This window comes from Balaenoptera borealis, assembly GCF_965194805.1.
Source record: "Balaenoptera borealis genome assembly, chromosome: 12".
NCBI classification, from domain to species: Eukaryota; Metazoa; Chordata; class Mammalia; order Artiodactyla; family Balaenopteridae; genus Balaenoptera; species Balaenoptera borealis.
In genome coordinates, this window is record NC_138869.1 from 75,451,184 (window position 1) to 75,463,437 (window position 12,254).

The 12,254-nt window shown below is 53.1% G+C and overlaps 2 protein-coding genes across 10 annotated transcripts in view; one reads left to right on the plus strand and one right to left on the minus strand.

Moving 5' to 3' along the window:
• UNC5CL (unc-5 family C-terminal like) overlaps positions 1-12,254 on the minus strand; it is a 28,130-nt gene that overhangs the window by 8,040 nt on the left and 7,836 nt on the right. Inside the window, exons 1-4 of one of the 2 annotated variants that reach the window (XM_082347839.1) lie at positions 6,106-6,192; positions 2,053-2,498; positions 1,229-1,529; positions 225-487 (exon numbers count right to left, since the gene is read on the minus strand). In XM_082347839.1, coding sequence (XP_082203965.1) covers positions 225-487; positions 1,229-1,529; positions 2,053-2,437 — 949 coding nt within the window. In that variant the 5' untranslated portion in view covers positions 2,438-2,498; positions 6,106-6,192. Of the gene's footprint in view, positions 1-224; positions 488-1,228; positions 1,530-2,052; positions 2,499-6,105; positions 6,193-12,254 lie in introns of those variants that run through there. The other variant, XM_082347840.1, reaches the window with a different exon arrangement.
• TSPO2 (translocator protein 2) lies at positions 5,461-10,990 on the plus strand. 8 transcript variants are annotated; one of them, XM_082347891.1, is made up of 5 exons: positions 5,461-5,549; positions 6,808-6,964; positions 9,560-9,752; positions 10,106-10,247; positions 10,486-10,990. In XM_082347891.1, exons 2-5 carry the CDS (start codon positions 6,886-6,888, stop codon positions 10,684-10,686), a joined length of 615 nt encoding a protein of 204 aa, XP_082204017.1. In that variant the 5' UTR covers positions 5,461-5,549; positions 6,808-6,885; the 3' UTR covers positions 10,687-10,990. The 8 variants fall into 8 exon arrangements, with proteins under 8 accessions (XP_082204017.1, XP_082204022.1, XP_082204019.1 ...); XM_082347893.1 differs by lacking the exon at positions 5,461-5,549 and adding an exon at positions 6,209-6,509; XM_082347896.1 differs by lacking the exon at positions 6,808-6,964 and having other exon boundaries at positions 5,506-5,549.

Genomic DNA, 12,254 nt, shown 5'->3' on the forward strand with positions numbered 1-12,254 from the left:
CCACGGAGGGAGGGACCGGGGCTTCCTCAGCAGAGGGAGGAAGTGGGAAAGCCGGGGCCTCCAAGAGGCAGCAGCAAGAGCCAGAAGGCCCCCTTGAAGCTGCTGCCTGCCCAGGAATCTCAAAAAGAAACTCGAGGCCCCCAGGTTTCCACCACAGGGGAGGCGCAGACCCTTCCCTCCAACGGGCTCCCCGATGCGCCGTCGCCTGGCCCTGTCCCCCTCACCCTCGGAGATGTATTTGAGTTTCAGGCACTGGTCCCCTCGGGCCCCGGTGAAGTCGAAGAGCTGGCAGGGGCCACGCAGGCGCCCGCCGTGCGGCTGCTCATTGGTCACAGCCCACCGCAGGGCACAGGGTGTGTTGTTGAGGAAGTAGATGCGCAGCTGCAGGTGAGACTGCCCGGGGGCCAGCGGCGAGCAGAACACGGCCAGCTGCAGCCACTTCCGGGCTTCCCTGCTCACAGCTGCCTCCAGCACACAGGTGTAGAGGCTGCGGGGAGAGACGGTGACAGGGACCTTGCACAGTGGGGCAAGGGAGGCTGGGAGACCAGCCCACCTGCCACCGGGCTCCCACCGCACCAGGGGCCGCTGTGCGGGCTCCCAAGGAGGTGAGGAGAACATTCCAGGGCATGTAGGGAAGAAGTGGGGTGGAGGGGTCGGCTAGGGGGAAGGGACGTGAGTCATGGCACAGTGACTGTCCCTGGGTCGGGAGAAGAGCCAGCATGGGAAAGGAAGACACTGGGCTCAGGGCCACCATGCATGGCCCTGCTCTGGTCAGTGGGTGGCAAGGAGACTGGGAGGCAGGGGGACCTAAGACCCTAGAGAGACATAGCTAAGGACAGGCATGCCATGGGCTAGAGTCTCAGAGAACTGGAGGGGCAAAGCGCCCTAGACAGCTTGGGGACAGTCCTGACCAGGGGCACAGGGAAGAGACAGACAATTTTAGAGACAGAAGTGGAGATGGGACAGGCCCCATCTAGACACAGGACCAGGGTTGGGCCAGACCCTTCTAGACAGGCAGAGGGACCACGGTGGGACGCACGGTCCTGGATGGGGTTGGAGCAAGATAAGCTGCCATAGGCACCAGGACAGAGGGACTGGGGAAGGACAGGGGGATACGGGGTGTGCAGGCCATCTTGGACAGATAAAGGGGCAGACCCCTACAGAGAGGTGACGATCAGGCAGACAAAGAAAGGGGGCAGGAAGTACAGGCTGACGGGCTGGTGCCTACCTGAAGTGGGAGAGGTGGATGCGACATTCATCCCGGGAGGTGTGGTCTCCTGGCCGCCCCAGCGGCTTCCAGGCCTTGGCGTCCAGCAGGGTCGTGTTGCTGCTGTAGGTACGGGCTTGGCTGGGCTGCTGGGCACAGTGCTTGAAGGTGAGGGTGCAGGGCTTCAGGAAGGAGGCCCCATGGGGGCCACATGCCACCACGGGGCTCACCAGCCCCTGGGCTCGGGACAGCGACGGGGCGTCTGACAGATCCCACACCAGGATCAGTGCCACCCGCTCCTGGCGGCCCACAGACACAGCACCTGGGGAGGGGGAGAGCTGAGATGGGCCCAGCAGGCAGGCACAGCCCTGTGGCAGAGGAGGCCAGGCCAGAGTGGGAGAGGAGGTGGGGCGGGAGCCCAGGAGCAGGCGTGCAGCAGGGCACTTGGAGAGGCAGTGTGGAAGGAGAACAAGGTGATTGCGACTGACTTGGGCTGTGACCCTGAGCAAGTCGCCCCCTTCTCCAAGGGCTGCTGCCAGCTCGCTCAGGGGCTTGTGTGAATTTGCAAAAGGTGCTCTTCCTCCAGACATTTTACTTCCCTTTATGGGAGAATCGTCATAACACACTGTTCACTAAAACAAGGCCCTTTACCTCCACCTGCCACAAAACTGTCGTAAAAAATATGTAATATATCCATCTTTGGAGTCAAGAACGTCATACTAAACATATAAGCAACTTTCAAAATTATGAAGATGTCTCTGAATGGTGCTCCCTTGGAGTTGGTGCCCTTGTCCAATGTGCAATGTGAACAACTGTACGCTGAGGAGGAAGCTGGGTGCTGTTACCTGGCGGGATGAGCAGGGAAATGCCCGTATCCTGGAGCATCAGGCAGCCACCGCGGTGGTCCACCTCTCGAGCCGAAAACACCAACAGCTTGTGCATCAGCTGTCGGATGACAGTCTGGCCTTGGGTGGGCGTGTGCAGTTCCTGGTAGAAGGCAGCTATCTCCTGCAGCGAGGCTGGAGGGCCCTCCGCAGAGGACTCACTTTCAGGTAGGGGAGTGGGATGGGAGGCTGGCTCCTCTTGGCTCTCCAGCTTCCAGCAGGTGCCCACCAGCCAGCGAGGACAGCGCCATTGAAGGCACTGGGCCAGAAGGACAGCACTTGCCACTGGAACCCCCACCAGCAGTAGGAACTGGGCGGGTTGGAAGGAACTCTCATGGGAGCACATCCGCCTGGTCACTTGATGCTACCAGTTCCCCTGCACCCCTGTGCCAGCCGAGGCCAAGGGCCTGGGGGGAAAAGAGGTCAGTGTCAGGTAAGCCTTTTCAAGGTCGTGGAGGCTAAGACTTGACTTCTAAGCGGCTGCAATGAAGGATCAAATTGTCTTCATCCCAGCGCACCCATGCACCCCGGTCAGATCAATTTCTTTAACGGAAATTAAAGAAATTAATTTCTTTATTAGTTTCTCTCCCTCTCCTCTTCCTTAAGAAACTGCCATGGCTCCCCGTGACCTAGTACATCAAATTTCTCTCTCATGAGACAGAAAGAGCTTGGGTTTGGAGTTAGAGAATGTGAGTTCAAATGCCACCTTGGTCACTATTGTTTGTGAGCTTGTCCTGTTGTTTAATGTGCCTCAGTTTCCTCATCTGTCAAAATAGCTCCCTTGATCTACATGGGCTCACATAGGAAAATCTTAGAGTAGAAAAGCAAGTCACAAAGAGCTAGACATCCTCTGATCTCATTAATGTAAACAACAAAACTATATACAACTGTAGATACATATTTATGGGTGTATAGATATAAATGATAGAGAAAGGTCTGGAGCAGTGCTCTGTAATAAAGATATAACGTGAGCCACAGATGTGCTTTTAAACTTTCTAGGGGCCACATTAAAAAAGTAAAAAGAACCAGGAGAAATTAATTTTGATAATATATTTTATGTTACCCAATATATTCAAAATATTATCATGTCAACAGGTAATCAATATAAAATTACTGGGATATTTCACATTCTTTTTTTCATACTAAGTCTTCGAAATCCATGTGTATTTTACACTCACAGCACATCGCAATTGGGCTTCTCTCTACTTCAAGGACTCAGTAGCCACATGTGCTAGTGATTCCTGCCTGGGACGTGCAGGTCTGGGAGGACACACCCCAAACTATTCCCATTGGTCATTACTGAAAGAGATGAAAATTTGGGGGGCTGGAAGGTGTGAAAGAGGACTTTCTATTTTCTTAAACTCTTTTCTCTGTACTCTTTGAATCCCCCCACCAAGCATGTCTGTATATTAACTTTGTAATTCTTTTTAAAAACGAATGAAAGTGAAAAAAAGCCTCTCAGAGTGATGGTGAAGATGGCATGAGATCATGTGGAAATCATTCTGTAGATGATAAAACCCTGTCCAAATATGTTTGTTTATTTATGCCCCTCCTTCTGCCAGAAAGGTTGGAGCGTAGTTCACAGGGATATGTAAAATACAAGAGTAACAAAAGTTAAAAGTGGAAGCAAAAAGAGAAAGAAAACCAAAGGTGGGGGCCTCCGGTGAGGCTCACCTGGTTCCCAGCATCAGACTGGGGCCTTCCAGCAACTTTCCCGTGAGGATGTCAGCTCTTCCCCCAGGCCCTTCAGAATCCACTGCCTCCCCCTCCTACTTTCCCTCTTCCTCCCTTAATTTCCAACACCTCCACCCTCGGGCAAGACCAGGCTCCTCACAGCTCATTAATTCTAGCCTCTGGCCTTTGGTCCTGCTATTCTCTGTTTCATGCTCTCCTCACCTGCCTCATCTACCTGCCTGGACCCCTCCTGCTCAGGAGTAACTGCCATCCACCGTCCCGGCCCCCACTCACCAGCCCTTGACAGTCTCGCCCTCTGAAATCTCTCACCGCTGCCTCCCACCATACTAAGTAACTCTTGACCATATGCTGTCACGTGTGGCTTTCCCACTCAAATGAACAATTTCTGAGCACCAGCTGTGGACCAGGAACTGTGGGAAGCTCAGTCCTGCCAACAATGATGTCTTATTCGGCTCTCATGGAGCTTCTGAGGGCATGGGATTCATTTACTCCGAGGCTGAGTTCTGTGAGACACCACATCCTCCTTCAAAGTCGCCAGGGTCCCCATGGTTGATTCACTAGGATCTGCACTAGTGAATCATCCCTTCACTTATGCCACCCACCCAGAGCTGAGGCCTTGCCCCAAGCCTCCTGCCCCTTCCTTGCCCAACTTCTTCCTTCCTTCTCAGGGCCCATGAAACCTAAGCCCCCTTCCCATCTCCCCCGCCAATCCCCAACAGGGGCCACAGCTCCTCTGTATTGTCAGGATGGAGCACTGGGGCGGGATCTGTTTCCCCCAGTGTCCTCACTGAAAATGTAGACAAGAAGGGAAGGCGTGGCATTGCTCCCTTGGCCTTAACATGCAACCCTGCAGACCGTGCCCCTGGCTGGGGACACAAGTGAAGTAAGTGAGCCAGCGATGCCTGAATCTGGTGGGGATGGGGGTCGGAGCCGCAGACTTCCCTTTACGTCCCATCCAATCCTTTCGGTCCTTCCATAGTAAAGACAGTTGGAATTATAACTGTAATAATAATAGCTAACATTCACGGAGATTTGCTGAGCCAGTGTGTTAAAGCGCTCTACGTGGCCTAGCTCATTTGATCCTCACAGCAGCTTTATGAGCTAGCTTTTATTTTTATCTCCATTTCCCAGATAAGGACACCAAGTTATCTCCCCCAGGGAGGACAGAGGGTAGATTATTAAGCTACAACTGAAAGCAGAAGGGAAGGATGAGCAAAGATGACAAGAGCTTCCAGAAACACTCCCTTTCTCTCCCTGCCCCTTCTTTTTCCCCAGGGTCTCTTCGTTTCCACTTCTAGAGGAAATGAAGTTAGAAGAGAAAGAAACAAAAATAAATACAAGGAAAAATAAACATAAGGAACTAAAGGTACATCCTTGGTGCCACAACAAGTGATGCCCCCCCCAACCCCCTGCCCACCAAGGCACCAGCAGCAGGGGATGGGCCAGCTTTCTTTCTTGGGAAAGAAAGGAGGGGCTTTCCCTATTTCTATAGCAACAACCTTTCCAGGGCTTCCAAAGACCAGAGTCCAAATCCCCTCCACCCCACTGGGTGGCGCAGAAGAGTCCCCTTGCCCAACCTTCCAACCTGGAAGGCCTCTCACAGGGGCCCATTCATTACCTGGCCGGAAGCAGGTTAACTCCTCCCCCAGCTCAGCCCCGCTTCTCCCAGGCTGACAGCTCTCCAGGCTGCGTTGGCCCTCACTCCATTCTCCCCTTTGCCCCAGGAAGGGGAAGGGTCCCAAATCTATTAGCACAGCAACCAGGTAAATGCAGACGGAAGCCTCCCAACCCCATGGCTGACCCTTTATTACCCAGGCCTCTGGTTTGTCTTGCCCCAGACCCTTGATCATGCTGGGTAGCACTCCCCCAAGATGAGGGTCCTTTAGGATGCTGCCATCAGCTAACCCTAGGGAGTTGCCTCCTCCAGCACAAGGATCCAGGCTCCTGCTGCAAAGCTCTGCTCGTATCCTTTAAGGAAACTCTCAACCCTTCTCCCACGTCACTGGTTCTTATTGTGTCTACTCCTTGAAAGATCTCCAATTACTGAAGTACATAAAAGGTACCAGGATGGATGAGTCCAAATCTAAGTCATGGGCAGCATTCATCAGCAGTTTATATTTCCATAGTGCCTCCCCTTGGTCCTCACACCCACTGGGCAGTGGCCCTCTCCCAAGCCCCTTCCCCCTCTCCTCCTCCAGCACAGGGTCTCCACACTCCGCCAGGCCCAGCTGAGCTGGCCTGGCTCCTCCCCTGAGCCCCAGGTGGCCCCATCGCAACGCTCACCCCACCCCCAGCTGCCCCAGGCGGTGTTCACATTACCGTGTAGGTGCTCCCAGAGGCTGCCGGCTTTTCCAGGAACAGTAGTTCCTTCTCTGAGAGAGAGGTCAGCCAGACCCCGTCGCCAAGCCAGCGGACAAGTGGAGGTGGGCGGGGAATCCAGGCAGCAGTGGCCTGGCACTTCCCGCTTCCCGGCAAAGTCCTGCCTCTCAGCTGCCCTAAGGAGGGGTGGGGAGTCTATCCCTGTCTATTGGCAAAGTCCAGCCAAGGTGAGGGAGGATCGCAGGAGTCAGAGGACTGGGTCTAGTACTAGGTCTAGGACTAGTAGTCTAGGTCTGGAAGGGAGGGGACAGAAGGAGACAACCTGGGTACAGGTGAGACCTCTCTAGAGTGCCCTCTGCTGGTCAGTGGCTGTCCCCCGCCAGAGACTATTAAAACGGCACAAGGTAAGAGGAACCCTAACCAGGGCTTCTCAAACTATAATGCGCACGAACCGCCTGAGCGACCTTGTTAGAATGCAGGCTCTGATCCCGTTGGTCTGGGGTGGGGCCTAAGGTTCTACATCTTAGAAGCCCCCAGGTGATGCCATTGCGGCCTGTCCGGGGGCTTAGACAATACCTAGTTCTACACCCTTCCTGCACAGATATGATGGTGGAGGCACCGAGTTAATGACCCAGAGCTGCTGGCAGCATTGGGGCACAGCCGTATCTGCTCCCTACCCAGTGCTCTTTCCACTGCCCACAGGGATGCTGCCACTTGGGGGAGAGTTGAACTTCAGGCCGTTTGCCAGCCTGGTCCTTCCTTTGACACTCTGCCACTGGAATGAAAGCTCCCTGTGCAGAGGGATGTTTTTCCAGCCATTTGCTCTGTATCCTCAGCTCTCAGTACAGCCGGATCCAAAGTAGGTGTTCAATAAAGACTTGAATGAATGAATGGGCCAACTGAGAGAAAAGGGGAGGCATTTTGGATCCAGACTGCCAACACTGAACCCAGTGACCCACCTGCTGGCTGTGTAATCGTAGGCTAGTTGCTCAACCCCTCTGAGCCTCACTTCCCTTGCCTGTCAAATGCACATAATAATATTTACTTTGCGAGGGATAATGATGGTCATTACTGAGCTAATAAATATAAAGTGCACACCACGAAATGGTTACTCAGTAAGTGGTAACTTGTCACTGTGGTCTGGCCTCCTGCAGCGGAGGTCACTCCCCCAGCCCTGAAGTGATCATCTCCCATGGAAAATAAGTAACTGCTTCTGCTTTCGTCTTAGTTAACGATTCTCTAGCCTCTTGTCCCGGACTGCCACCCCCTCCCCTGGGCTGCCTTCCCTGGGAGGAGGGGATAAACACCTCCCAGGGGTGCCCAGGTCCCCAAAGTGGAGAGATGGGGCAAAGGAATGGTGGAGAGCAGCCAGCCTGGGGAGAGGACCTCATGTCTAATGGACAAGCAAGGAAAAGGTGCTCAGAACTTTGATAGGAATGAAGAGTGGACGTGTGGGACTTTGCTGGACAAAGGTCTGTCTGAGTCACACAGGAGGCTGGCTGCCTTTTCCTCTGAGTCATGAGGTTCTAGGGGTTTGTGAAACAACTGTCAAGCTCAACTCCAAGCCAACTAGCAGGCAATAACCAGGGGCTGTGTCCATGTCTCATGAGATCATTTCCGAAGCTGGTGCTTGCCTCACTGGGGACAGCCCCAGTTACAGCCCCAGTTCTGGGGAAATCTGAGGGTCCCCACCACCGCCGTGGACACAAAGCTGGTTCATGGGATGCAGTGACTACAGGCATGAGTAGTCTGGCAGCCTGGGGCTCAGCTGTTGCAAGAGGTCTGGGTCCCACAGCACCAAAGCCTCAACAGTTCCATCAAGGGGAGTCCTCCAGAGGCCAGGTCCAGCAGACCAGGGCATCCCCTGCTGAGAGGAACGCTTCCGGGCCATGCAGGCAGCAGCCTGGACTCCCCAGCCAGTGTCACCACCCTTGTCACTGGAGAAGGGCAGGCCAGCTAGGAGCCCCACTCCACCCTTCTCCCCATCCCCCACCCTCCTCTGCCCTCCACACATCTTACATCCCCGGCACTCAGTCTGGGAGGTATGCTGCCTGAGGTAAGGAGAACACAGGCCTGGGGATAAATAAAGGGGCGCCAGGAGTGGGGAGGACAGGAAAAAGGGAAGGGGGGTCAGGGGGAACCTCCAACACTGGATAGAAAAGTAGAAAACACAGACATAGAGACACAGGAAGGCAGAAGGTGAAAACGTGGACAGTGAGAAGCAGAGAAAGATAAATAGAAAGATGCACAGGCAGACAGGGTGGTTCTCCCTGTCTCCAGAACCTCCAGTACATGTTCATGGACCCTTGACAGGAAAGGGTGGAGTAGGCGGTCACTCCAGACACTGAGAATAAGCACATTTTTTTTCCTTCTAATCCTGTCAGTCATGGGGAGGAAGGTGAAATATCACGGGCGAATGAGAAGCATGGTATTGGGTGGGGGCCTTGGTTGGAGGAGGGTCTGTGCATCATCCTACATGCAAAGGACATGCAAAGCAACATGCAAATGAGCATGGCAGTGTTTTAATCAAAGACCAAGCAGTGGTTTCCTTGAGAAGTCAGGCCACAAAAAAATCTGGGTGGTTGTGTTTGTGGCCCCGACCCTCTGGAAGCAAAGACATGGAGGGGGAACCTCCCCCAGCTCCTGAGGGGAAGATGAGAACTTTGGAGAAAGGAATCTACAGTGTCACTCAGCTGAGTTTGCATTTGGGCGGGAGCTCGAGCAGGGTGGGCCCCTGGGGTTTGCTGGTCTGGTATAGCGAGATAAACCCGGGGCAGTTGGGCAGGCCGGTTCTGGACTAGAAAAGACTCCCAAGGATCTCTGGCTCCTGCCTTCCAAATGTGGTTCTTCCAGGTTGGTTATGTCAGCTTGGTTGAGTTCAGTCTGAGACACTGTCCCCATCGAGGGCTTGCTATGTACCTGGCCAAGTGCCACCCACTGAGAGAGGCAGAAAAGACGGGCCTACCTGGACCTGAGATCCAGGAGCCAGACACACGTTGGGGGAGAGGAGTCTTTCACTAAGAAGCAGTTATCAATACTAGACAGTACGCTCCCAGTGCCAAATAAGCAGTGTGGAGAAAGGAAGTCCACGGAGGGTGGAAAAGGGGGAAGGCAGTGTGGGCTCAGAGGAGGAAGATGTGGCTCACCCAGTGGGGCCTCTATGAAAGATAGAAAGATGCACAGGCAGACGGGCTGGTCAGCCCTGTCTCCAGCACCTCCAGGACATGTTCACGGACACTTGACAGGAAAGGATGGAGTAGGCAGTCACTCCAGACACTGAGAATAACCACATTTTTTTTTTCCTTCTAATCCTGTCAATCATGGGGAGGAGGCCCAGGCCAGGCCTATGAGGGGCCCAGGCCAGGGAAGAGTGTCAGGTAGGAGGAGACAGACGGGCAGACACGGGGAAAGGACTAGGAGAAGGCTACCATCAGTGTGTTCTCTCCCTCCCCAGACTGTACCTCCTCAAGGAGAATGTGGCCTCAAGGGGCCGCCTTTGTGGCCCTGCCCCTCCTGGGGCCCACCCTGGTCTGGCTGCTCACCCATCACTGGATGTCTGGTTGGTGTGACAGCCTGAGAAGGCTGCCGTGGTGCCCATCCCACAAAGTCTTGCTGCTGGTGTGGACAACCATCTACTCTATCACGGGGTGAGTGTCTGTTTCTCATGCCCTGGGGTGGGAACAAGTCTCCTAGCCCTGAACTGCTGCCGTACACTGACCTCTAAAGGGATGGTACCTCATCTTGCCTCTTCTGGGGTGTCCCCTCTGTGCCTGCCTCGGATTCCAACCCCTCCCTCTTCCTCTCCCCTCTCCCAGTATCCCCATCCCTTCCCCCACCTCCCCCCCCACCCCCGGCCCTCAAATGATGCCTAGACCCACTTACCCCGATTTCAGCCCACAAGGATTCCCTCTTGGTAACCGAAAGGCCCTAAGCCAGAGGGCTTTCTCCTTTTACCATAGGACACCCTCCTCCGAGCGTTGCTGCCACCATCTCTCCACAGATATGCCTCCTACCTGGTGTGGAAGGACCTGGGAGGGGGCTTTGGGCGGCCCCTGGCCCTGCCCCTCGGCCTCTATGCTGTGCAGCTCGCCATCAGCTGGACTGTCCTGGTTCTCTTGTTCACAGCCCACACCCCCGGTCTGGTAAGGCGCCAGTGCTCAGCAGTGGAATAGGGTAGGGGAAGATGAGGCCACCAGGCCCCAGAAGCTGATAGCACAGCAGGTCAATCAGGTGTGGGCAGGTAACGGTTGGGCAGACTTCTCTGAGCTTCCGTGGCATGCACAGAGCACTGGGAACTTGGCTCGCTAGGTCCAGGGTGCTGCAGAAAGGTCGAGGGCCGGTTCCCAGGGCAGCCTGCCTGACCGCCCTGCCCCTGCCCAGGCCCTGCTGCACCTGCTGCTGCTCTTCGGGCTGGTGGTGAGCACGGCGCTGATCTGGCACCCCATCAACAAGCTGGCTGCCCTGCTCCTGCTGCCCTACCTGGCCTGGCTCACCGTGGTTTCTTCCATCACCTATCGCCTGTGGAGGGACAGCCTTTGTCCAGAGCACCAGCCCCAGCCCACGTGGGAGAAGAGTGACTGAGGCAGGGGGCAGGGGAGAGGAGGGAGGGCCAGGGTGGGGATAGAGGAGACCTCAGGCAGGGCTGTGGAGCTAGGGTGGGGACAGTGGGGGGTGGGGAGGTGGCAGGGCTTGATGAGTCCCTGAAGGTGACTCGCTCCAATGTGGCCACTGTCCTAGGTCCCCTGGTGCCACTTTCCATTAGGATTCAGAGACATGGGAAAGGAAGGAAACTTATTTCACACTTAATATAAAATAATAAATTCTGTATTAATAAGAATTAATTTAGTAGTATCACTAAATAAAATCCTAACTATCTTTGAGGGTATGATGTGAAATGTATACTTGAGTGTATGAAGTCCAGGGCTGCAGGGTGGGAATAGACGTGTCTGTACATCTGTGTGCATGTGCACACGTGAATGAAGGTGTGAGCGCACGTGTGGGAAGAGTGGGCACACCATTTCTGTTCACATGCCCTCACAAACCTGACCCCAAAATTTAGGACTTGGATTTTTTTTAACAGATTTTTTTTGGGTCACACTGCAAGGCTTGTGGGATCTTAGTTCCCCAACCAGGGATCGAACCCTAGCCCCCTGGCACAGAAAGCGGCAAGTCCTAACCACTGGACCGCCAGGGAATTCCCAGGACTTAAATTTTTAATTACCTGAAAAGTAAAGTGTTTTTGAAAAGTTACAGAAGATCAAAACCAAAAAGTAGATAAAGTAAAAAAGTATACCAATTCCACTTGTCAAGCTATATATTATATTGATTATATATTTTGTATTATGTATCATATATAAATATAAATATATATTATGTATCACATATAAAATATTATCTAGTCTACATTATATTAATTTTATGTAATTAATTAATTTTAATTACTATATTATATTAATTTCACTAATAACAGTATCATAGTATATATTATGGTTCTATGATATATTATACATTATATTTGTCATATGAAGACCTTCTGTCATTATCTCTGATAAGATTATAGATCTTTTTTATTTTTGTTTTCATATACTCTTATACTATTAGTTTTTTACATCAATTAATTATTACTGTAATAAGAAAAACTGTTGAAAAAGGAGAGATGTAAGCCTCGGTGCTGGCTAGTGAATTCAGAAGGAGCTTCTTGTCCAACCTTCTCTCTTACTTCTCTTTCTAAACTTTCTTATTGGCTTTTTTATTTTCCTCTCTTCCCTCCTCTTGTTTTCCTCTCCTCTTGTCTCAAAGCCCTGATGGTGGCAAGAAGTGGCTGCCCCGGGGCTGGCTCCCCAAATCTTAAACAAGGCCAGCTGGAAGGCCCCAGCGCCTTGTGGAAGGAGCTTTGAAAAATACCAACCAGACTCTCTAGGGAGGGGCTTGGGCATCAGTGTTTTTAAAACTGCCAGGACCCCCTCATGTGCAGCCCACCTGAGAAACACTGCTGAGGGTGTCCCAGAGCCATCTGGGAGCTTATTAAAAATGCGTATTCCTCGGACCCCACCCAAGACCTAGGAATCAGAACTTTTGGGGTGGGCTCCAGGCATCTTTAGATTTAACAAGCTCCCAGCACTTCAGTCAGCTGCTCGCTGAAATTTGAG

What these genes read in the sequence shown, in the direction of transcription:
- TSPO2 (XM_082347889.1), top strand. Translation starts at nt 7,995, where the DNA reads ATGCAGGCAGCAGCCTGGACTCCCCAGCCAGTGTCACCACCCTTGTCA. An exon ending in TGGGAGGTATGCTGCCTGAG is followed by an intron (nt 8,162 to 9,539) that starts GTAAGGAGAACA and finishes GGCTACCATCAG; the next exon opens with TGTGTTCTCTCCCTCCCCAG. An exon ending in CAGCCCACACCCCCGGTCTG is followed by an intron (nt 10,248 to 10,485) that starts GTAAGGCGCCAG and finishes GCCCCTGCCCAG; the next exon opens with GCCCTGCTGCACCTGCTGCT.